Source organism: Coregonus lavaretus, assembly GCF_964263955.1.
Source record: "Coregonus lavaretus genome assembly, chromosome: 24".
NCBI lineage: Eukaryota > Metazoa > Chordata > Actinopteri > Salmoniformes > Salmonidae > Coregonus > Coregonus lavaretus.
The window spans coordinates 42,564,289-42,591,078 of NC_140011.1; the positions used below are offsets into that span (position 1 = coordinate 42,564,289).

The 26,790-nt window shown below is 45.2% G+C and overlaps 1 protein-coding gene across 1 annotated transcript; it reads right to left on the minus strand.

Moving 5' to 3' along the window:
• Positions 1 to 24,691: 24,691 nt before the first annotated feature.
• LOC311099889 (E3 SUMO-protein ligase ZBED1-like) lies at positions 24,692 to 26,124 on the minus strand (the record flags this gene model as incomplete). The annotated part of the gene is made up of 2 exons (XM_084140609.1): positions 25,560 to 26,124; positions 24,692 to 25,352 (listed from the first exon to the last, which is right to left on the minus strand). The coding sequence occupies exons 1-2, from the start codon at positions 25,943 to 25,945 to the stop codon at positions 24,692 to 24,694; spliced, it is 1,047 nt and encodes a 348-aa protein (XP_083996735.1). The 5' UTR covers positions 25,946 to 26,124.
• Positions 26,125 to 26,790: the final 666 nt, after the last annotated feature.

A 26,790-nucleotide genomic window follows, 5' to 3' on the forward strand; every position in this document is an offset into this window, starting at 1 on the left:
AAGAGAGGGAGATAGTAAACATGGTTTTGGCCAACAATGCTATAACACTCAAGCAGCTCCAGCTCCAAGCTCAATAACCACGCCATTTTCAACGATATCCATCAGGTCTCAACATCAACACTGGCACGCATCCAAAAAAAAAAACATATTCAAATGAAGCAAATTTATCGAGTGCCTTTCGAGCGCAATTCCGAAAGGGTGAAACGACTGCGGCATGATTATGCAGAGGTATGTATTCACTTTAGCAGTGTGATCTTGCATACTGTCTCATAATCTTTTACTGTACTGTAATATGTATACTAGATCTACACTGAACTACACAATTTTGCCTGACACTGTTTTTCAGAGAGTTTTACGAATGGATGGAGAGGAGATCCAGCATGAGTTCATTTACGTAGATGAGGCTGGGTTCAACCTGACGAGAACACGAAGGAGGGGAAGAAACATCATTGGCCACAGGGCTATAGTCAATGTCCCAGGGCAACGTGGGGGTAATATAACACTCTGTGCAGCCATTACACAGAATGGGGTCCTCCACCGCCATGCCCATATGGGCCCTTACAACACAGCACTCATACTTACATTCTTGGACCAATTGCACAACATAACAGCAGCAAATCAAATCGATCATATGCAATACATTGTTGTCTGGGACAATGTGTCTTTCCACCGCTCTGCTCTGGTTCAGAACTGGTTTCAGCAACATCCACATTTCACCGTCCTATATCTTCCACCATACTCTCCATTCCTCAACCCTATAGAAGAGTTTTTCTCGGCATGGCGGTGGAAGGTATATGATCTCCGTCTCCAGGCTGAGGTACCCCTCATCCAAGCCATGGAGGAGGCCTGTGACCAGATGGAGGTAGCAGCAATGCAAGGATGGATTCGTCATTCAAGACGTTTCTTTCCAAGGTGTCTTGCTAATGACAACATTGCCTGCGATGTTGATGAAATTCTCTGGCCAGATCCAGCTAGGCGAAGAGACAATGTCTAGTTATTTTTTGTAATTTTTTTTGAACTTACAATACGTAAAGTGACGTTTGGTTACAGTATTATGAATCTCCATGTCAACATTTTGGGCGTGTTGAGAAATAAATGAGTTTCTTCAGTCTGCAACATTGGTCTTGTGTAGTGTTTGGTGAATTTACATTATATTTGTACTTTGTTGAGAGTAGCCTACTCTAATCATAGGGAAGTAGAAGTGCTAAAAGTGTTTTAGGTTTATCACAGCAGAGTGTAACTCGTGCAAACAGAGTATAGTAATGTGAAACGTGTGTGTTTCATATGGTAACAAAGTGTGGTTTTTAAAAAGAAGTGTATAGTTTTTACAAGAGTGTTTAATTTTGCAAAGGATCTGTAGTGTTTTGCTAATTGGGTGTGTGGTTGTGCTAATTGTGTGTAGTGTTTTGAAAACACGGGCCCTGTTTTGAAAATCGTGCTTAAGCAATCAAAAAAAACTGTAAGAAAAGCTAACTAAATCAAACTAAGTGCATATTCTATATTCATAGCTGATGTGAAATCTCCGACATGACAGTAGCCAATTTGAATCTGCCGTGAATATAAGAGTAAATGCCCAATCAGAGAGCAACACACACACACACACACACACACACACACACACACACACACACTACCAGGTTTTCTTCAGACGTGACGCTTGGCATTCAGGCCAAAGAGTTCAATCTTGGTTTCATCAGACTATAGATTCTTGTTTCTCATGGTCTGAGAGTCCTTTAGGTGCCTTTTGGCAAACTCCAAGCGGGCTGTGCCTTTTACTGAGGAGTGGCTTCCGTCTGGCCTCTCTACCATAAAGGCCTGATTGGTGGAGTGTTGCAGAGATTGTTGTTCTTCTGGAAGGTTCTCCCATCTCCACAGAGGAACTCTGGAGCTCTGTCAGCGTGACCATCGGGTTCTTGGTCACCTCCCTGACCAAGGCCCTTCTCCCCCGATTGCTCAGTTTGGCCGGGCGGCCAGCTCTAGGAAGAGCCTTGGTGATTCCAAACTTCTTCCATTTAAGATTGGAGGCCAATGTGTTCTTGGGCACCTTCAATGCTGCAGAAATGTTTTGGTACCCTTCCCCAGATCTGTGCCTCGACACAATCCTGTCTCGGAGCTCTGTGGACAATTCCTTCGACCTCATGGCTTGGTTTTTGCTCTGACATGCACTGTAAACTGTGGGACCTTATATAGACAGGTGTGTGCCTTTCCAAATCATGTCCAATCAATTGAATTTACCACAGGTGGATTCCAATTGAGTTGTAGAAACATCTCAAGGATGATCAATGGAAACAGGATGCACCTAGCACAATTTCGAGTCTCATAGCAAAGGGTCTGAATACTTATGTAAATAAGGTATTTCTGTTGTAGTTTCCTTTATAAATTTGCAAACATTTCTAATAACCTGTTTTCGCTTAGTCATTATTGGGTACTGTGTGTAGAATAAGGCTGCAATGTAACAAAATGTGGAAAAAGGGAAGGGGTCTGAAGACGTTCTGAATGCATTGTACAGGCCCTAGTTTTGTCGCACCTGGACTACTGTCCAGTCGTGTGGTCAGGTGGCACAAAGAGCGACTTAGAAAAATTACAATATGCCCAGAACAGGGAAGAACGGCTGGCCCTTAAATGTGCACGGACATCAAACATTAATATTATGCATGTCAATCTTTCCTGGCTCAAAGTAGAGGAGAGATTGACTTCATCACTACTTGTTTTTGTAAGAGGTGTTGACATGTCGAATGCACTTAGCTGTCTGTTTAAACTACTAGCACACACCTCAGACACCCATGCATACCCCACAAGACATGCCACCAGAGGTCTCTTCACAGTCCCCAAGTCTAGAATAGACTACGGGAGGTGCACAGTCCTACATAGAGCCATGGCTACATGTAACTCTATTCCACATCAAGGAACTCATGCAAACGGTCAAATCTGATTTTAAAAAATCTGATAAAAATACACCTTATGGAACAGCGGAGACTGTGAAGCAACACAAACATAGGCACATTATGAACTGTAATGTCATGTAATATTTTAAATTGTATATAACTGCTTTAATGTTGCTGGACCACAGGAAGAGTAACTGCTGCCTTGGCAGGAACTAATGGGGATCCGTAATAAACCCCAGGAAGAGTAACTGCTGCCTTGGCAGGAACTAATGGGGATCCGTAATAAACCCCAGGAAGAGTAACTGCTGCCTTGGCAGGAACTAATGGGGATCCATAATAAACCCCAGGAAGAGTAGCTGCTGCCTTGGCAGGAACTAATGGGGATCCATAATAAACCCCAGGAAGAGTAACTGCTGCCTTGGCAGGAACTAATGGGGATCCATAATAAACCACAGGAAGAGTAACTGCTGCCTTGGCAGGAACTAATGGGGATCCGTAATAAACCCCAGGAAGAGTAGCCGCTGCCTTGGCAGGAACTAATGGGGATCCGTAATAAACCCCAGGAAGAGTAACTGCTGCCTTGGCAGGAACTAATGGGGATCCGTAATAAACCCCAGGAAGAGTAGCCGCTGCCTTGGCAGGAACTAATGGGGATCCGTAATAAACCCCAGGAAGAGTAACTGCTGCCTTGGCAGGAACTAATGGGGATCCATAATAAACCCCAGGAAGAGTAACTGCTGCCTTGGCAGGAACTAATGGGGATCCGTAATAAACCCCAGGAAGAGTAGCCGCTGCCTTGGCAGGAACTAATGGGGATCCGTAATAAACCCCAGGAAGAGTAGCCGCTGCCTTGGCAGGAACTAATGGGGATCCGTAATAAACCCCAGGAAGAGTAGCCGCTGCCTTGGCAGGAACTAATGGGGATCCGTAATAAACCCCAGGAAGAGTAACTGCTGCCTTGGCAGGAACTAATGGGGATCCGTAATAAATACAAATTCAAATGTCATAGCTGACACCCCATTCTTTCTGCAGACATCTTTGAATCTTAATTCGGAGTAGATATTTAACAGAGTTTTTGGAAAATGTGGTCACATTAAAAACTGAGGGAGATTTTACAGTCATTCTGTTACCAAACTACATCTGCACTATTCATTGAGTACATGTGTTTTTCTAAACTTTTCTGTGGAAATTGTTAAAAGTAATCCTTGTGCATAGAGTTGTATGGTTTGTTTAATTTTGCAACAAAATAAAAATCTGATTCTCAGCGTCATTATGTTACCCTCGCTTAATTACATTAATTAATTAGGGTAATGGTAAGGGGTTAGTGGTTAGGTTTAGGGTTTGGGTTAGGGTTACAGGTTAAGATTAGGGTTATGGTAAGGGTTAGGGAAAAAATGATTTTGAATGGAAATTAATTGTAGGTCCCCACAAGGATGGAAGAACATAACATATGTGTGTGTGTGTGTGTGTGTGTGTACTGTGTGTGTGTGTGACATTATCCTGTGTAGAGGATACATGTAATCACCTTTTCCTTTGTCTGCTTCCCTATTCACTATAGGGCTCAGGTCAAAAGTAGTGCACTATATAGGGAATAGGGTGCCATTTGTCCTCTTCTTCCACTTACAACCAGCTATTGTCAAGTCCTCCAAATATTTTCTAGTCCCCAAACATAAAACAATATTATTTGATTTCATACCTCAGGACATTTTCATTACTTCTCTCCCCATCTCTTTCTCTTGCCCTTTTTTGAGTCCTTCAAACACGGTCCAATATCCACTGCCACTTTCAAAACTCATGTATTTATTATACTTTCTCACATACCACACTCTGCTCTCTTGAGCTGTGTGTGTGCCCAAACTCAGCATCTACTGTAGTACCTCCCTCGCTCTTCACCTCGCTCTTCACCTCGCTCTTCACCTCTCTCTCTTTCTCCCTTCACCTCGCTCTTCACCTCGCTCTTCACCTCTCTCTCTTTCTCCCTTCACCTCGCTCTCTACCTCTCTCCACCTCTCTCTCTCGCTCTCTCTCTCTCTCTCTCTCTCTCTCTCTCTCTCTCTCTCTCTCTCTCTCTCTCTCTCTCTCTCTCTCTCTCTCGCTCTACTGTTCTCTCAGTGGAGGATGCTGGGAGGAGCTATAGGAGGATGGGCTCATTGTAATTGCTGGAATGGAATAAACAGATCAAATATATGGAAACCACATATTTGACTCCGTTCCATTTATTCCATTCCAGCTACTACAATGAGCCTGTCCTCCATCAGCTCTTCCCAGCAGCCTCCACTGCTCTCTCTCCATTTCTCTCTCCACCTCTCTCTCTCTCTATCTCTCTCTACCTCTCTCTCCACCATGTACTTCTCTCTCTACCTCTCTCTCCACCTCTCTCTCTCCACCTCTCTTTCCACCTCTCTCTCTACCTCCCTCTCTACCTCTCTCTCCACCTCTCTCTCTCCACCTCTCTCTCCACCTCTCTCTCTCAACCTCTCTCTCATCTTCGCCACCTCTCTCTCCACCTCGCCACCTCTCTCTCCACCTCTCTCTCTACCACAGGAGGCTGCTGAGGGGAGGACGGCACATAATAATGTCTGGAACGGAGCAAATGGAATGGCATCAAACACAAGGAAACCATGTGTTAGATGTATTTGATACCATTCCACCTATTCCACTCCAGCCATTACCACGAGCCAGTCCTCCCCAATTAAGGTGCCACCAACCTCCTGTGCTCTCTACCTCTCTCTTGTCACCTCTCTACACCTCTGGAATGGAATAAACAGATCAAACATATGGAAACTACATAATTGAGTCCATTCCATTAATTCCATTCCAGCCATTACAATGAGCCTGTCCTCCAATAGCTCTTCCCAGCAGCCTCCACTGCTCTCTCTCCACCTCTCTCCCCACCTCTCTCTCTCTGTACCTCTCTCTCCACCTCTCTCTCTCTCTCTCTCTACCTCTCTCTCCACCTTTCTCCTCACCAAATACCTCTCTCTACCTCTCTCTCTCCCTCTCTCTCTACCACTCTCTCTACCTCTATCTCCACCTCTCTCTCTACCTCTCTCTCTACCGCTCTCTCCACCTCTCTCTCCACCTCTCTCTCTTTCTACCTCTCTTTCTACCTCTCTCCACCTCTCTCTCTCCAGCTCTCTCCACCTCTCTCTCCACCTCTCTCTCCACCACAGGAGGCTGCTGAGGGGAGGACGGCACATAATAATGTCTGGAACGGAGCAAATGGAATGGCATCAAACACAAGGAAACCATGTGTTTGATGTATTTGATACCATTTCACTTATTCCACTCCAGCCATTACCACGAGCCAGTCCTCCCCAATTAAGGTGCCATCAACCTCCTGTGCTCTCTACCTCTCTCTCCACCTCTCTCTCTACATCTTTCTCCACCTCTCTCTCCACCTCTCTCTCTACATCTCTCTCCACCTCTCTCTCCACCTCTCTCTCCACCTCTCTCTCCACCTCTCTCTCTACATCTCTCTCCACCTCTCTCTCCACCTCTCTCTCCACCTCTCTCTCCACCTCTCTCTCTACATCTCTCTCCACCTCTCTCTCCACCTCTCTCTCTACATCTTTCTCCAACTCTCTCTCCACCCCTCTCTCCACCTCACTCTCTCTCTCTCTCTCCACCTCTCTCTCTACCTTTATCTCTACACCTCTCTCCACCTCTCTCTCTACATCTCTCTCCACCTCTCTCTCTACATCTTTCTCCACCTCGCACTCTACCTCTCTCTCCACCTCTCTCTCCACCTCTCTCTCTACCTCTCTACCTCTCTCTCTCTACATCTTTCTCCACCTCGCACTCCACCTCGCTCTCCACCCCTCTCTCTACATCTTTCTCCAACTCTCTCTCCTTCCCTCTCTCCACCCCTCTCTCTACATCTCTCTCCACCTCTCTCTCCACCTCTCTCTCTACCTCTCTACCTCTCTCTACATCTTTCTCCACCTCGCTCTCCATCCCCTCTCTACATCTTTCTCCAACTCTCTCTCCACCCCTCTCTCCACCTCTCTCTCTACCTCTCTCTCCACTTCTCTCTCTACATCTTTCTCCACCTATCTCTCTACCTCTCTCTCCACCTCTCTCTCAACATCTCTCTCCACCTCAATACCTCTCTCCACCTCTCTCTCTACATCTCTCTCCACCTCTCTCTCCACCTATCTCTCTACCTCTCTACCTCTCTCTCTACATCTTACTCCACCTCGCTCTCCACCCCTCTCTCTAAATTTTTCTCCAACTCTCTCTCCACCCCTCTATCCACCTCTCTTTCTACCTCTCTCTCTACCTCTCTCTCCACCTCTCTCTCCAACTCTCTCTCCACCCCTCTCTCCACCCCTCTCTCTACCGCTCTCTCCACCTCTCTCTCTACATCTTTCTCCACCTCTCTCTCCACCTCTCTCTCCACCTCTCTCTCTACCTCTCTCTCCACCTCTCTCACTTCCTTTCTCTCTACCTCTCTCTCCACCTCTCTCTCTACCTCTCTCTCCACCTCTCTCTCTACCCCTCTCTCCACCCCTCTCTCCTCTTTCTCATTTAACACTCTTAACCCCGTCTTCGCACTACATCAATCTTACTCTCTCTCTATCTCTCTATCCACCTCCCCATCTCCATCTCTCTATCCACCTCCCCATCTCCATCTCTCTATCCACCTCCCCATCTCCATCTCTCTATCCACCTCCCCATCTCCATCTCTCTATCCACCTCCCCATCTCCATCTCTATCCACCTCCCCCTTTCCATCTCTCTATCCCCCTCCCCCTCTCCTCCCCCTCTCCATCCCTTATTTCAGTTCCTGTCTTTTTAGTTGGTTTTGGTATTTTACTTCATTGAGAGGAGATCTATTAACTAGGGGTGTGCACGTTTCAACTCAGCGTGATCTGGCAGGTGTTGTTGACTGTCATACTCAGCGTGATCTGTCAGCTGTTGTTGACTGTCATACTCAGCGTGATCTGTCAGGTGTTGTTGATTGTCTTCCTCAGTGTGAAATGGCACACTATTCCCTATATAGTGCACTACTTTTGATAGGGGCCTCATAGGGCTGTGGTCTAAGGTAGTGCACTATGTATTGAATAGGGTGCCATTTGGGACTCAGTGAACTAAGAAAGTCTCTCTGCCAACTCAATCAAACTAGAGTAGATTCCTCTAGGAATACCCGTCTGTAACCACACCTGTGGCAGAAAGAGTGTGTGTGTGTGTGTGCATGTGTGTGTCTGTAAACATGTGTGCGTGCGTGTGTGTGTGTGTGTGTGTGTGTGTGTGTGTGTGTGTTTGTGTGTGTGTGTTGGCAGCACCAGACAAGATCAACAGGTTATATTCTACCCTATCTGGCTAGGTTCACCTCTGGTCAACATATCCCACAGTTCACTGCACCAAATTAATTCTAATTTGCTTAAACAAAGTTGACTTTGCTCACAGGTCACAGTTCACAGCTCCAAGATAGTTCACTGCCTTCCACTAAGGCTGTGTGTATCCCAAAAGGCAACATTTTCTCTCCTGTATATAGTGCCCTATGGGTACTGGTCAAAAGTAGCGCACTACATAGGGAATCGTGTGCCATTTGGGAAAGTTCGCATCATCCACTAAGCTCTCCTTTGCTCACCGTCTTAAACAGGTTCACAGCACCAAGCAAGTTTACATTAAACTCAATTAAACTCTTGAATTCAGGCTGCTTCAGACATTCCACTCTATTTCCTTTATGGAGCATAACTAGCAAGGGAAAGGGTGCCATTTGGGACGCACCCTCAGTGTTTTTATTAGATAAAAGTTAGAGGGGTTATTATGGCTGACTTACGGCTTACTGCTCGACAGCCTGTGTCTAATTGTAAACCCTGTGGACCGGCCAGGCTGAATTCAGCTGTCTGAGGGCTTCATCAGCATCAGCATCATCCAGCCTGGTATTTTGGTATTTGGTATTTTATTAGGATCCCCATTAGCTGTTGCAAAAGCAGCAGCTACTCTTCCTGGGGTCCACACAAAACATGAAACATGACATCATCAAAACTCATCCTCCTCTTAGCCTACAGGCTGTCTCATGGTCCAGCAAGAGACATAAACTGAGTGTACAAAACATTAAGAACACCTGCTCTATCCATGACATAGACCAGGGGTGTCAAACTCATTTTAGCTCAGGGGCCACATGGAGGAAAATCTATTCCCAAGTGGGCCGGACCGGTAAAATCATGGTATATATAACTTAAAAACAACAACTTCAGATTGTTTTCTTTGTTTTAATACTATCAACATAAAACATAAAGCTGGAGCCTGAGGACAGTGTGTCCAAAATAGTACAAGCACAACATCACTATTAATCATAAAACACCTCAAGTTTATTTGAAAATTCTAAAGAAAAAGAACACACAATCACACAATGCCTCAGTGATTCACATAACTGTTTCACAGATCACAGAACTATATCAGGGTGTCATTTCTCAGGCAGAAATGTAGATACAAATAATGAAATCCTGTTCCCCAAACAAGTGCAAGAACCACAGAGTCAAGAATAGGTTAAATATACAAATACAATAAAATCAATTAAAAACAATAGCACATCAACATAAAAACATATAAACATAAAGCTGGAGCCTGAGGACAGTGTGTCCAAAAGCACAACATCACTATTAATCATAAAACACCTCAAGTTAAATTCTGAGGACAAACAACACACAAACACACAATGCCTCAGTGATTCACAGAAGTATATCACAGATCACAGAACTATATCAGGGTGTCTCATGCAGCACTTTAAGTGGGGTTGCATAGTTTATTTGACTCCTGATACCTGGCATCTTTTAGCTTTCACCAGCGCATCAATATCAGGCGTCACATCCTGAGTGGCAGCCAACTTCAGGATGTGATTCAAGTGCTTGTGCGTGAGCCTTGGGCGCAGCTTTGTTTTATTTATGCTCATTACAGAGAACTTGCTCACAAAGATATGTGGTTCCAAACATGCACAACCGTTTTGCAGCGAGGGCTGTCAAGTTGGGGTAACCTGGCAAGAGATTCTGATAAAATGTGTCCAAGCCAGCTGCGGCAAATTTGCCCTTCAAATCCGAGTCACACTGCAAGTCTATTATTTCAAGTTGGATGCTGACGGGCAGATCAGAGGGATTCACGGTGAATGGCGAACAAAAAACTTTGAAGTCTTTCTCCAGTTCACCAAAAATCTGAAAGCGTTGCTCAAACTCCCTTAACAGTCCCGTTATTTTATCTCTGCCACATGTTGGGTCGCGCACACATTTTTCAGACAGGGGAAGTGAGCTGCATCACCACCGGCGAGTTGCGTCTCCCACAATGACAGCTTCAACTTGAAAGAACGTATTTTACATTTACATTTTAGTCATTTAGCAGACGCTCTTATCCAGAGCGACTTACAGTTAGTGAATACATATATATATTTTTTTATACTGGCCCCCCGTGGGAATCAAACCCACAACCCTGGCGTTGCAAACGCCATGCTCTACCAACTGAGCTACATCCCTGCCGGCCATTCCCTCCCCTACCCTGGACCAATTGTGCGCCGCCCATGAGTCTCCCGGTCGCGGCCGGATGCGACAGAGCCTGGATTCGAACCAGGATCTCTAGTGGCACAGTTAGCACTGCGATGCAGTGCCTTAGACCACTGCGCCACTCAGGAGTATGCTGTCATAATGCTGTCATAATACTGTCATAATACTGCGTGGCAACTTTGTTGCGCCCTTGCAGCTGTTTGTTCAAGTTATTCAGGTGCTCTGTAACATCCACCATAAATGCAAGGTCCTGCATCCATTCTGCGGAATTAAATTCTAACACTGGTTTGCCCTTTTCTTCCATGAACTGTTCAATTTCTTCTCGTAAATCAAAGAAACGCCTCAGCACAGCACCTCGGCTTAACCATCTTACCTCAGTGTGGTATGGCAGGCCATAGATGTGGTCTTTCTCTCTGAGAAGGCTGTCAAACTGACGGTGATTCAGGCTTCTGGATCGGATGAAATTAACAGTTTGGGTGACCACCTTCATGACGTTATCCATCTTTATGACTTGCAACACAAAGCCTCCTGGTGCAAAATACAGTGAAAAGTCCAAAAATCACGTCCTCCATTTGCAGATTGCACTTTCTCTCTGAACTTTGTCACAACGCCTGCTTTTTTCCCGATAATTGAGGGCGCACCATCTGTAGCCAGGCTGACAGCGAGGGACCAGTCCACTCCGACCCTGTCCAGCGCGCCGACGAGTGCAGTGAAAATATCAGCTGCTGTCGTTGTATCTGTCATCGGCACCAACTCCACGAACTCCTCGGTGACGGTCAATGTGTCATCAACTCCGCGGATGAAAATGGCCAGTTGTGCAACATCTGTAATGTCCGTGCTTTCATCAATTGCAACCGAAAACGCAATAAATGACTTTACTTTTTGCTTCAACTGGCTGTCCAAATCCACTGAAAGATCGGAAATCCTGTCTGCAACTGTGTTTCTTGTCAGGCTGATATTTGCAAAAGCCTGGTGCTTTTCAGGGCACACAATCTCTGCTGCCTTCATCATGCATGTTTTTACAAATTCACCCTCACTAAATGGTTTTGAAGCCACTGCGATTTCATTAGCAATGAGGTAGCTAGCTTTCACTGCAGCGTCACTGATGTCTCGGCTGTGAGTAAACACAGACTGCTGTTTCTTCAGACCCACCAACAGTTCATTCACCTTCTCTCTTCTCCGCTGTCCTTGAAAGTTGTCATATTTGTCGGCATGAAGACTCACATGGCGACGAAGGTTATATTCTTTCAGCACTGCAACATGCTGTGAACCCACCAAACATACAGCTTTCCCATTCAATTCCGTGAATAAATAGAAGGATGACAATTTTTCTTGGAACACTCTGCACTCTGCGTCCACTTTTCTCTTTTTTGACAGAGACATATTGGGGGCAATGAGGGTGCCAAAGCACATAATGTTAAAAGTAGAAGCCGTAATAAATATCGCGGGCAAAACAAAGTAGCTCATCCGGACTGGCTGCACTTGCTTGACCTATTTGCTCTGCCCCGGTATAAACAGTTTGCTTGCTTAACACAATTGCTATTGCGCCATCCAGTGGACACAATTGGAACAGCAGTTTCTTTTATTGAAAAATTGCAGCTCATTTTTATACTTTACAAAATCATCTCGCGGGCCGGATTAGACCCGTTTGCGGGCCTGATCCGGCCTGCGGGCCGGACGGTTGACACCCCTGACATAGACTGACCAGGTGAAGCCAAGCAAAAGCTATGATCCCTTATTGATGTCACTTGTTAAATCTACTTCAATCAGTGTAGATGAAGGGGAGGAGACAGGTTCAAGAATGATTTTTAAGCCTTGAGACAATTGAGACATGGATTGTGTATGTGTGCCATTAAGAAGGTGAATGGGCAAGACAGAATATTGAAGTGCCTTTGAACGGGGTATGGTAGTAGGTGCCAGGCGCACCGGTTTGTGTCAACAACTGCAACGCTGCTGCGTTTTTCACACTCAATAGTTTCCCGTATGTATCAAGAATGTTCCACCACCCAAAGGACATCCAGCCAACTTGACACAACTGTTGCAAGCTTCGGTGTCAAGATGGACCAGCAGGTGTTCTTAATGTTTGGCATACTAAGTGTATGATGAGTGCTTCATCAACACCATCATCTTCATCAACACCGTCATCTTCATCATCTTCATCAACACCGTCATCTTCATCATTGTCACGACTTCCGCCGAGGCTGCCTCCCCTCTTTGTTCGGGCAGGTTTCGGCGTTCGGCGTCACCGGCTTACTAGCTACTGCCGATCCATTTATCATCTCTCCATTTGTCTTGTCTTCAATCAAACACACCTGGTCCTTATTCCCTCATTAGTCATTGTATAAATGTTCCCTCTGCTTCCTTGTCTGTGTGGGTGACTGTTATTTGTGGAGGTTAGTGAAGCTCGGTGGAGCTCGTGTATTTTGTATCGACGGGAGATTTCCTGTGTACCTTATATTTTCCAGTGTGCTTGTTTTGTGCCCTGGAGTGTGTTTGACGCATTTCTGCGTAAAACTGTGTTTTTTGCGGATTAAAGCCTGTGTTTCTGTGATTTACCCTCCTGCGCCTGACTCCTTCCACACCACCTCATCACAATCATCATCATCAACAGCATCATCATCATTAGTCCTGTGTAGCTCAGTTGAGAGAATTTCCTGCAATTCTACACATTTGGCCATGCGGCGGAGAGAAGAGTTTGCTATTTTATAACAAACTTCATGCAATTCTACACATTTTGCCGTTGTCACGCCCTGGCTCTGGGGACTCTTATATGTTGAGCCAGGGTGTGTAGGGTCTATGTTTTGGTGGGATCTTCTGTCACGATCGTCGTAATGAGTGGACCAAGGCGCAGCGTGATATGCGTACATCTTTTAATGAGTACTTTAAACAATACAACAAAACAACAAAACGATACGTGAAGTCCTAAGGTTAACAAAACACAAACCTCTCCGGAAAAAGATCCCACAAATGACAAGTGCACAAAAGGCTGCCTAAGTATGGTTCCCAATCAGAGACAGCAAGCAACAGCTGATTCACGTTGCCTCTGATTGGGAACCACCCCGGCCAACATAGAAAACACATGAACTAGAAACTGAACATAGAACACAAAACATAGACCCTACACACCCTGGCTCAACATATAAGAGTCCCCAGAGCCAGGGCGTGACAGTACCCCCCCCCAAAGGCGCGGACTGCGACCGCGCCAACTAAACCCAACAGGGGAGGGGCCGGGTGGGCATTCCGCCTCGGAGGCGGATCCGGCTCCGGGCGTGACCACCACCCTCTAACTACCCCCCCATAGCGCCCCTGGTCTGGCCTGGCCCCGCTGGCTGGAGCTGGACTGGACATCGGTGGAGCGGATTGCTTAGGCTCCGGTGTGGAGCAGCTGACCGGTACCTGACCAGGCACCGGTGAAACAGGCACGGGCTGTGCCGGACTGACGACGCGCACCACAGGGTTGGTGCGGGGAGCAGGAATGGGCCGGACCGGGCTGACGACGCGCACCACTGGCTTGGTGCGGGGAGCAGGAACGGGCCGGACCGGGCTGACGACGCGCACCACAGGCTTGGTGCGGGGAGCAGGAACAGGCCGGATCGGGCTGGCGACGCGCACCACTGGCTTGGTGCGGGGAGCAGGAACAGGCCGGACCGGGCTGGCGACGCACACCACTGGCTTGGTGCGAGGGACAGGAACAGGCCGGACCGGGCTGGCGACGCGCACCACAGGCTTGGTGCGAGGGACAGGAACAGGCCGGACCGGGCTGGCGACGTGCACCACAGGCTTGGTGCGAGGGGCAGGAACAGGCCGGGCCGGGCTGGCGACGCGCACCACAGGCTTGGTGCGAGGGGCAGGAACAGGCCGGGCCGGGCTGGCGACGCGCACCACAGGCTTGGTGCGAGGGGCAGGAACAGGCCGGGCCGGGCTGGTTGACGCGCACCATAGGCTTGGTGCGGGGAGCAGGAACGGGCCGGACCGGGCTGACGACACACCTCAGTACCTCTCGCCGTGCCTCTACACTCTCCTTCCCTCTACTGACCAATGGCCCCCGTAACCTGGTGGCCTTCTCTCCTCGTCCACAAACTCGCCCTTTATCTGCCTCCAGCAGCCCCGTCGTCCATGGCGTGTGCCCCCCCCAAATGTTTTATTGGGGGTGCCTCTCGCCTGTCCGACGACGGCCCGGTTGGCGCCACTTCTCTTCTCCTGCCTGGGTCTCCCCCTTCATCGCCCTCCGGTAACGGACGGCCTCCTCCTCCGTGATCTGCCCCCAACCGAGGAGAACATCCACTAACGTTACCTCCGGCGTTTGCTCCTGGACACGCTGCTTGGTCCTGTATTGGTGGGATCTTCTGTCACGATCGTCAAAAGGAGCGGACCAAGGCGCAGCGTGATATGAGTACATACTTTTATTATAATTCACCACACGAACAAAAACAACAAAACGATACGTGAAGTCCTCGGTAACATACACAAACCTACACGGAACAAGATCCCACAAAACACAAGTGCACAACAGGCTGCCTAAGTATGGTTCACAATCAGAGACAACAAGCAACAGCTGATTCTCGTTGCCTCTGATTGAGAACCACCCCGGCCAACCTAGAAAACACACAAACTAGAAACTGAAACATAGAACACAAAACATAGACCCTACACACCCTGGCTCAACATATAAGAGTCCCCAGAGCCAGGGCGTGACAGCCGTAGGGTGGAAAGAAATGTTTGCAGTTTTTAATATATCTGGGTGAGAGAGACTAACAAATTCAATGGGGGGACCCGGTCAGTAATTCAACCATGATTACTACAAGTTTAGATAGCTGTCCACTAAACTAATTTAGCCATCTAAAAAATGTTAGCTGACATGGGCTTATTGAGTGACTGTCAGTGACTGACATAACAAGAGAAAAACTGCTGATGCACAACCAAATTTCGAAATTGCACCTTGTGTATTCTACTATTCTACTATTCTACTATTCAAACTCTCAACAGTGACCACGACTGAGTTCCTAGTAACTTACAGGTGACTGGCTGCAAGTAAGTTACTGTAAAAACAACAGGACATTTTTTAAGGTTTACCCACCACAGAGTAACCCACATACACAGACCTACAGTGGCTTCAGAAAGCATGCACACCCATTGACCTTTCCTACATTTTGTTGTGTTACAGCCTGAATTTAAAATGGATGAAATTTAGATGTTGTGTTACTGGCCTAAACACAATACACCATAATGTCAAAGTGGAATTATGTTTTTTGAGAAAAGAAATCACATAAAGAAAAAAATGAAATGCTGAAATGTCTTGAGTCTAAGTATTCAACCCCTTTGTTATGGCAAGCCTAAATAAGTTCAGGAGTAAAAATGTGCTTAACAAGTCACATAATAAGTGCATGGACTCACTCTGTGTGCAACAATAGTGTCTAACATGATTTTTGAATGACTACCTCATCTCTGTACCCCACACATACAATTATTTGGAAGGTCCCTCAGTTGAGCAGTGAATTTCAAACAGACAAGGGAGGTTTTCCAATGACTCGCAAAGAAGGGCACCTATTTGGTAGATGGGTAGAAAGACAAAAAGCCAGACATTGAATATCACTTTGAGCATGGTGAAGTTATTAATTACACTTTGGATGGTGTATCAATAGACCCAGTCACTACAAAGATACAGGCGTCCTTCCAAACTCAGTTGCCGGAGAGGAAGGAAACCACTCAGGGATTTCACCATGAGGCCAAAGGTGACTTTAACACAGTAAGGGAGTAAACATGATTTATAATAAGGGTTAAATGGAATTGATCGGACTTCTCTAAAATGAAAATGGATAGCCCTCCCTTCAAGAAAATGAAGAAACCTATTGTTTTTAATAAAATCTATTATAGTACTAGCAAGCTATCAAATTTGACCTCTGGTCCTCCTCATCTTGGGGCTTTCCTTCTCAAACTGAACAGAACATAGGCTATCGGCTATTCCGCGCGCAAGATACTGCATTTTTTGGACTAGGCATAATAAATAAATAAATTCTGAAGAAGCCTTTGACTCTCCCCCTGAACTTCCACTGTAGGCCTACACAGCAGAGCCATTGGTTAGGCAGCAAACAAAAAAAGGTTTGGATCAGCAAGAGCAGAGCAGGCCGAGGCTCAGGGTTGGAACATTCATTGCAGTGTGTAATGCAGCCTAGTTTTATTTACACCATCCCAGCAGCTCTTAGAAATATAAATTTACTCTGTGCTTCTCTGTAGGCTATGTTTCCTGAGTGGCGCAGTGGTCTAAGGCACTGCATCGCAGTGCTAACTGTGCCACTAGAGATCCTGGTTCGAATCCAGGCTCTGTCGCAGCCGGCCGCGACCGGGAGACTCATGGGCGGCGCACAATTGGCCCAGCGTTGTCCAGGGTAGGAGAGGGAATGGCCGGCAGGGATGTAACTCAGTTGATAGAGCATGGCGTTTGCAACGCCAGGGTTGTGGGTTCGATTCCCACGGGGGGCCAGTATAAAAAAAATAATTTAAAAAAATAAAAATAACTGTAAGTCGCTCTGGATAAGAGCGTCTGCTAAATGACGTAAAATGTAAATGTAGGCTATGGATCATTTGATTGAGACCACACTAAATAGCCTATAGGCGCACTTGACATTGTGCGCCCAGCAGAGCAACAGAGATGAGGGGAGGCATCGGACACACATCGCTATAAAGCAACTCATTCTAAAACACTGAGAAATATTGACATTTCAAATTACATGACCCTCCACCTGACTAGATTTTAAAAATACTAAACCCTCCCCTTGACTGAAATTGAAAAAGCGTGACCCTCCCCCATTTTCCTCCAGGTAACCATTCTGTAAATTTGTATCCATCCCTTACAGAGTTTAATGGCTGTGATAGGAGAAAACTGGAGGATGGACCAACAACATTGTAGTTACTCCACAATACTAACCTAAATGACAGAGTGAAACGAAGGTAGCCTGTACAGAATAAAAAATATTCCAAAACATGCATCCTGTTTGCAATAAGGCACTAAAGTAAATTTTTAAAAAATGTGGCAAAGAAATTAACTTTATGTCCTGAATATAAAAGCGTTATGTTTGGGGCAAATCCAACACAACACAACACTTTGTACCACTCTTCATATTATTTTCAAGCATGGTGGTGGCTGCAACCTAACCTACCCGCCACAGAGTTACCCACACACACAGACCTACCCTACCCTACCCTACCCTACCCTACCCTACCCTACCCTACCCTACCCTACCCTACCCTACCCTACCCTACCCTACCCTACCCTACCCTACCCTACCCTACCCTACCACAGACAGACCAGCCCTCTGGGCCATGATGTATGTGTTATACAAGCACATAGCACCCTACTCTAAAGATAAATATCTTTGGAGTGAGCGACATAGATGGTTGTAATTTCTCTGTTTCACTGTCCTCCCTGGATTCTAGCTAGCTAGATAGACCTCCCTTTGCAAACAGCCAGCCCAGTTTGTTGCTTTGGGAGGAAAAATAGACAAGGAGAGGAAACTATTTAAGGATATTGAGATAAAGACAATGTTTGTGTGGCTGCACAGCCAGGGGAGGAGACAAGGAGAGGAGACAAGGAAAGGAAGCTGATAAATTACTATATTGGGAGCATCTGGCTTCTAAACTGGGTTATGGAAAGTAGGAGGCAAGGGGAAAGGTTGGCTACAGTATGTTTTGTTTAAATGTGTGTGTGCATGTGTGGATGTGAGTGTGTGAGAGTTAGGCTATATGGAGGAGATTACTGAGTAGTTTGGTTCATCAGGCTGACCACCAGTCTTCGCTTGAAGTTACTGAGGGATGATGAGGTTTTGGAAATGTGAAGATAAGAATTCCAGAGTATGGTACCTCTATATCTGATAGAGAATGGACTGTGTGAGGTGTGGCAGTGGGGAGGGTGAAGGTTATCACAGTGTCTTGTGTTAATATAGATGGTCCAATTATCGAACACTGTGGGACACCACAGGATATCTTGTGTGTGTGTGTGTGTGTGTCAGGGGTGTGTGTTGTGGGTGGGTGGCACTCTCAGCATAGTTTGCAAGCCAAGGGCATTACTGATTAGTTATTGTTTAGTGTCTGATGTATATGTCACTCTGCTACACCAGGGGTATTAGTAACACAGACACAGACACAGAGACAGACACAATGACAGACACAGAGACATACATAGAGACAGACACAGAGACAGAGACAGAGACAGAGACAGACACAGACACAGACACAGACACAGACACAGAGACAGAGACAGACACAGAGACAGAGTCTGACACAGAGACAGAAACAGAGACAGAGACAGAGACAGAGACAGAGACAGAGACTGACACAGAGACTGACACAGAGACAGAGACAGAGACAGAGACAGAGACAGAGACAGAGACATAGACAGAGACAGAGACACACAAAAACACACACACACAGAATTGACCTGGCCCAGGTATCCTGGATGGATATAGATCTCATTCCGTCAGTAGAGGATGCCTGGTTGTTCTTTAAAAGTAATTTCCTCTCAATCTTAAATAAACATGCCCCATTCAAAAAATACAGAACTAAGAACAGATATAGCCCCTGGTTCTCCTCAGACTTGACTGCCCTTGACCAGCACAAAAACATCCTGTGGCGTACTGCATTAGCATCAAATAGCCCCCGCGATATGCAACTTTTCAGGGAAGTTAGGAACCAATATACACAAGCAGTTAGGAAAGCAAAGGCTAACTTTTTCAAACAGAAATTTGCATCCTGTAGCACTAACTCCAAAAAGTTTTGGGACACTGTAAAGTCCATGGAAAATAAGAGCACTTCCTCCCAGCTGCCCACTGCACTGAGGCTAGGAAACACTATCACCACCGATAAATCTTCAATAATCGAGAATTTCAACAAGCATTTTGCTACGGCTGGCCATGCTTTCCACCTGGCTACCACTACACCGGCCACCAGCTCTGCACCCTCCGCTGCAACTTGCCCATGCCCCCCCCGCTTCTCCTTCACACAAATCCAGACAGCTGATGTTCTGAAAGAGCTGCAAAATCTGGACCCCTACAAATCATCTGGGCTAGACAATCTAGACCCTTTCTTTCTAAAACTAGCCGCCGAAATTGTCGCAACCCCTATTACTAGCCTGTTCAACCTCTCTTTCGTAACGTCTGAGATCCCCAGAGATTGGAAAGCTGCCGCGGTCATCCCCCTCTTCAAAGGGGCTGACACTCTAGATCCAAACTGTTACAGACCCATATCCATCCTGCCCTGCCTTTCAAAAGTTTTTGAAAGCCAAGTTAACAAACAGATCACCGACCATTTCGAATCCCACCGTACCTTCTCCACTATGCAATCCGGTTTCCGAGCTGGTCATGGGTGCACTTCAGCCACGCTCAAGGTCCTAAATGATATTATAACTGCGATCGATAATAGACAGTACTGTGCAGCCGTTTTCATTGACCTGGCCAAGGCTTTCGACTCTGTCAACCACCGCATTCTTATTGGCAGACTAAATAGCCTTGGTTTCTCAAATGACTGCCTCGCCTGGTTCACCAACTACTCAGATAGAGTTCAATGTGTCAAATCGGAGGGCCTGTTGTCTGGACCTATGGCAGTCTCTATGGGGGTGCCACGGGGTTCAATTCTTGGGCCGACTCTTTTCTCTGTGTATATCAATGACGTCGCTCTTGCTGCTGGTGACTCTCAGATCCACCTCTACGCAGACGACACCATTTTGTATACATCTGGCCCTTCATTGGACACTGTGTTAACAAACCTCCAAACGAGCTTCAATGCCATACAACACTCCTTCAGTAGCCTCCAACTGCTCTTAAACACTAGTAAAACTAAATGCATGCTCTTCAACCGAACGCTGCTTGCACCCGCCCACCCGACTAGAATCACTACTCTCGACGGGTCTGACCTAGAGTATGTGGACAACTACAAATATCTAGGTGTCTGGTTAGACTGTAAACTCTCCTTCCAGACTCACATTAAGAATCTCCAATCCAAAGTTAAATCTAGAATCGGTTTCCTATTTCGCAACAAAGCCTCCTTCACTCATGCTGCCAAACATGCCCTCGTAAAACTGACTATCCTACCGATCCTTGACTTCGGCGATATCATTTACAAAATAGCCTCCAACACTCTACTCAGCAAATTGGATGTAGTCTATCACAGTGCCATCCGTTTTGTCTCCAAAGCCCCATATACTACCCACCACTGTGACCTGTACGCTCTTGTTGGCTGGTCCTCACTACATATTCGTCGCCAAACCCACTGGCTCCAGGCCATCTATAAATCACTGCTAGGCAAATCCCCGCCTTATCTTAGCTCATTGGTCACCACAGCAACACCCACCCGTAGTATGCGCTCCAGCAGGTATATCTCACTGGTCATCCCCAAAGCCAACACCTCCTTTGGCCGCCATTCCTTCCAGTTCTCTGCTGCCAATGACTGGAACAAATTGCAAAAATCTCTGAAGCTGGAGACACTTATCTCCCTCACTAACTTTAAGCATCAGTTGTCAGAGCACCTTACCGATCACTGCACCTGTACACAGCCCATCTGAAATTAGCCCGCCCAACTACCTCATCCCTATATTGTTATTTATTTTGCTCATTTGTACCCCAGTATCTCTATTTGCACATCATCTCTTGCACATCTATCATTCCAGTGTTAATACTAATTGTAATTATTTTGCACTATAGCCTATTTATTGTCTTACCTCCATAACTTGCTACATTTGCACACACTGTATATATATTTATTTCTGTTGTATTTTTGACTTTGTTTTGTTTTACCCCATATGTAACTCTGTGTTGTTGTTTTTATCGCACTGCTTTGCTTTATCTTGGCCAGGTCGCAGTTGTAAATGAGAACTTGTTCTCAACTGGTTTACCTGGTTAAATAAAGGTGAAATAAAAAAAATAAAAAAATAAATAAAAATAAAAACACACACACAAACATAGAAAAACACACACAGACAGACTGACACACACACAGAAACACACAAACACACACACACACACACACACAGACACACTCACACACACAGACAAACAAACACACATACACACACACACACAAACACACACACACAGAAAGACATACACACAGACAAACAAACACACACACACAGACAAACAAAAACAAAAGCACACACACATACAAACACGCATTGTGTCTGTCTCTATAATGTCACCTCACAGTGTGTCTGTCTCTATACTGTTACCTCAAAGTTTGTCTGTCTCTATACTGTCACCTCACAGTGTGTCTGTCTCTATACTGTCACCTCACAGTGTGTCTGTCTCTATACTGTCACCTCACAGTGTGTCTGTCTCTATACTGTCACCTCACAGTGTGTCTGTCTCTATACTGTCACCTCACAGTGTGTCTGTCTCTATACTGTCTCCTCACAGTGTGTCTGTCTCTATACTGTTACCTCAAAGTTTGTCTGTCTCTATACTGTCACCTCACAGTGTGTCTGTCTCTATAATGTCACCTCACAGTGTGTCTGTCTCTATACTGTCACCTCACAGTGTGTCTGTCTCTATACTGTTACCTCACAGTGTGTGTGTCTGTAAGTGAGAATGTGTGTGTATCGATGATGATCCAGTGTCACCTCATGAATAAACATTGGTGTTTAGGTGTGTTTGTCTTTACACTTTCAAACATTAGTTAGAGTCCTGTGCCAATCTCTTTTTATCTCTCATCTGTGAGTATGTGATTGTTTTGGCTAGTATTTCGGTGTGCATATTAATTATTGAAGAGCCAATGTGTGTGTGTGTGTGTGTGTGTGTGTGTGTGTGTGTGTGTGTGTGTGTGTTTGTACGTGTGTATATGTGTATATGTGTGTGTGTGTGTGTGTGTGTATGTGTGTGTGTATATGTGCTTGTGTGTGTGTGTGCATGAGTAAGCCCATGTATAATCCATTGCAGATGGCAAGGTTTGATCTCCTGTTAGTTGATTTGGCGGGCCTCACTTTCTATGTTAATCAGTGTATCAGTGAGTGGACTAGTAAAATACATCTGTTGTTTGTTCTTTCTCTTTAACGCTCCTATTAATTCAAATGACGGTGACATTTTTTGTTGATTTCACATTGAATTCATGCTAGTTGACAACTCAACCAAATATAAATCAAAACTAGATGTTGTACTGATGTCTGTGCCCAGTGAGTATTCCTCTTTTCAAATTAATTTTTTCAAAAGAAACACACATCTAATAGCCAAATCATAGTAAAAGCAGGTGAGCTGTTCTTTTTGGCCATTTTCTGGTGTTTTGTGGTGGAAAACTGAGCGGGTCGAGCAGAACACGTCAACCCATAGATAGATACGTTAGAAATGTTTTAACGATAAAAAACAATGTGTGAAGCTTGGATTCAATTGCCCCTCCCTGATGCACAAAACAAGCTTCCATTCCCACTGTTACAAGGAGATTTGTGGCTGATTTAAGATGAAATTGTCAACCCAGTTACGGTCAACCCTATTACGGTCAACCCTGTTACTGTAAACCCTGTTCCATTATATTGACCTCAGAATATTCACAGCCCATTTCTTTTTTGAAATGTTGTTGCGTTACAGCCTGAATTTTAAATGGAAAACCCCATAATGTCAAAGTAGAATTATGTTTTTAGACAATTAGTAAAAAATGAAAAGATGAAACATCTTGAGTCAATAAGTACAGTGGCTTGTGAAAGTATTCACCCCCCAAGGCATTTTTCCTATTTTGTTGCCTTACAACCTGGAATTAAAATAGATTTTTGGGGTGGTTGTATCATTTGATTTACACAACATGCCTACCACTTTGAAGATGCAAAATATTTTTTATTGTGAAACAAACAAGAAATAAGACAAAAAAACAGAAAACTTGAGCGGGCATAAGCCACCTTTTGCAGCATTTACAGCTGCAAGTCTCTTGGGGTATGTCTCTATAAGCTTGGCACATCTAGCCACTGGGATTTCTGCCCATTCTTCAAGGCTAAACTGCTCCAGCTCCTTCAAGTTGGATGGGTTCCGCTGGTGTACAGCAATCTTTAAGTCATACCACATATTCTCAATTGGATTGAGGTCTGGGCTTTGACTAGGCCATTCCAAGACATTTAAATGTTCCCCCTTAAACCACTCAAGTATTGCTTTAGCAGTATGCTTAGGGTCATTGTCCTGCTGGAAGGTGAACCTCCGTCCCGGTCTCAAATCGCTGGAAGACTGAAACAGGTTTCCCTCAAGAATTTCCCTGTATTTAGCACCGTCCATCATTCCTTCAAATCTGACCAGTTTCCCAGTCCGTGCCGATGAAAAACATCCCCACAGCATGATGCTGCCAGCACCATGCTTCACTGTGGGGATGGTGTTCTCGGGGTGATGAGAGGTGTTGGGTTTACGCCAGACATAGCGTTTTCCTTGATGGAAAACACAACCTTGTTTGCTTATTTCTTTCTTTAAAATATATTTTACATTTGAGCAACGTAGGTTACGATGTTACTCCTCACAGTTGCAGACAGGACAGGCCGCAGGGAAGATCGGAAACAACAACAACAAACAGCAGGGATCTAGACAGCCACAAGGCCCGGGACAATCCGTGGTCCCAGCCACAATGGCTAACCACATCGCTGACTGCGTTCAAGCCCTCAAGAAAACCCTGCTAGCTTGATAGGCAGCTAGCTACTAGATCCCTGCTGTTTGTTGTTGTTGTTTCCGATCTTCCCTGCGACCTGTCCTGTCTGCAACTGTGAGGAGTAACATCGTAACCTACGTTGCTCAAATATAACATATATTTTAATTAGGGCTGTCAAATGATTAAAAATTTTAATCAAATTAATCAGAATTTTCAGTGGATTAATCATGATTAATCACTATTTGCAATTACACCTGAATCCTAACAATTTTTTTTCTGAAATGCATACCAAAAGATAAATAACAGGACACAGATACATAATTTTCATATTATGTCTGTTTATTAACACAGCCAAATAATGGTGTTTTAAATCAAGCTGAAACATACTACACACCATAATATTTGTCTTTGTAAAGTTCCATCACTTCCTCTTTGGCATTCCTCTTAACCAGGATGTACAATTTACAGTATTCAATTGAACAGAAAGCAATAAATGTAGTCAAATCATAACAGTGACCTACCACATTTTTGCACAATTTGAGTCATCTGTGGAAAAAAACATTTTCAATAAAACTTTTAAATCAAACCAAAGAACAATCTTTTACCTTTTCCTCCATTCTTTAATCCAGTTGCTCAAAAATCCAGTTGCTAACTACTATAACATGTTGCACTGAAACTGGTCTTTTTGTTTGAACATCACCTTTCAAATCTACTGAGCTTCATCATCTTTCAGCCAGTTGCTGAGGCAAACTAACTTGTTCACATTTTCTGAAAGTAAAGCTGACCTTTTCTTGTTCACAATGTGACCTGCAACTGAGAAAAGTCGTTCACAGGGAACAGTGGTTGCAGGAGTGGCTAGATATTTGTGAGCTAGTGAGGCCAGCTTCTCATGGGCTCCTGAATGAGATGCCCACCACCTCAAGGGGCAGTCCTCCAATTTAATGGTGGGCTCTGCCTTGTACCTCTGTATGGCAGGTTGGACCTCTTCATCTTCTGATTCTGAATCTGAGCCCATTTGCAGAAGGCTGATTTTCTTCCTGGGTGGCCCATCATCATGTGTCTGTGAAGACCTTCTGGGTGATTCTTGTTGCAGCATCCCTTCAAGTGTGGTCCACACCTCTTCCCTGTCTGTCTTGGGCAGGCATTTCAAGTCTTTGAAACGAGGATCCAAAACTGTAGCAATCTGGAGCCATGCATTGTTGAGCTGTTCTTGACGGGATGCTAGGTCCTCCTTGAACTTGGTCTTGAATCTCACCACATATGCAGGGTCCTCATCACAGGCTTCCATCTTGAGACGCAAGTGGCAGAGAGAAGGTAGTACCACAGAACAGGAGACATAGGCCTCTCCACCCAGGAGCTCAGTTACATACCTACGCACACAAACACACACATGCACACAGAGACAGTGTATTATTAGAACAGTGGTTATCAACATATTATTATTATTATTATTATTATTATTATCATCATCATCATTATTTTTTACATAGATACATGTTATTGATATTTGACTTGGTTTAATTCATTCCAGAAAATAATCAAAGCGATGTTATTTGATAAGTTACAGACTGATTTACCTGCATGGCTCTAGAAGTGTCTCCAGCCTCTGCAGTTTATCCCACTCTGCTGCGGTCGGCAAAACGAGTTTGTGCTCCTGATTGTCCAGGGCTGCGATGACAGCCTCTTTATTTCTGCTCACGCGCTTGACCATTTCCAGCGTCGAATTCCAACGTGTTGGAACATCCTGGATCAATGGCTCTTGCTTCTTTCCCAGGCTGACTTGTTGTGCTTGAAGCTCCGCAGCATTTGCTGGGCTGTGCTTAAAATGACCGACAACTTTGCGAGCCTTGGCCAAAGCATTTACAAAGCCGCTGTCAGCAAGACTCACTGTGACACTTCTCTGCACCATGTGAGCGACACAGTTCATGTGTTCATAGCGTGTAAGTCGAATTGCGGCAACCATGTTGCGTGCACTGTCAGTCCCAATGGTTGTAGTCTTGCCCTCGATGTCCCACTCACGTGCAACAGACAGGAACTGTTCTTTACAAGCCTCCGCAAAATGACGCTCCTCAGTTTTTAATATAGTCAGCGCAAAAGACTTCAGTTCCCACGTGTCACTGATTAAATGTGCAGTTACTCCGAGGTAATTGTTGTTACTCACTGATGTCCAATGGTCTCCTGTCAGGGCGATATGATTTACTTGAGCCAAGACCTCTTTCCTTTTTTCTTTTTCGTTTTCATAGAGCTCGTGGATTTTCTTCATAACTGTGGCTCTTGACGGTGGCTTATAGAATGAGTCTTGAGACGCCACTTGCAAAACATCAAGGAAACCTGAGTCTTCTACAATGCTAATGGATCTACAATCCTTTGCAATCCATTTTGCTATTGTGTTGGTCAAATTATCTGAGGTTGATTTTGTTAATTGCCTGCAAACATTCAGCGTGGTCTGGCGCAAACCACTTGCTGAATCTGACGGCCCAGCAAACGCATGTTTGGCGTTGACATGGTACTTCAAGCTTGAACAGCTCCGGTGAAATTGAAACTCCTTCTTACAAATCTTGCAAATAACCTTGTACTTGTTAACTGTACCATCATCATTCTTTTTATATTTGAATCCGTCAATAGGCCCACTTTGCTCACCTTGCTCCATCTCGCCTCTAGCTCCCAACCACTTTCCTGACCTGAATAATTTGTCACACTGCGCATGCGTGAAATGCGTTAAAAAAATTTACGTAATTAACAGCAAACAACTAATTAACGTCGTTAACGCGCTATTTTTGACAGCCCTAATTTTAATTTGTTTAACAC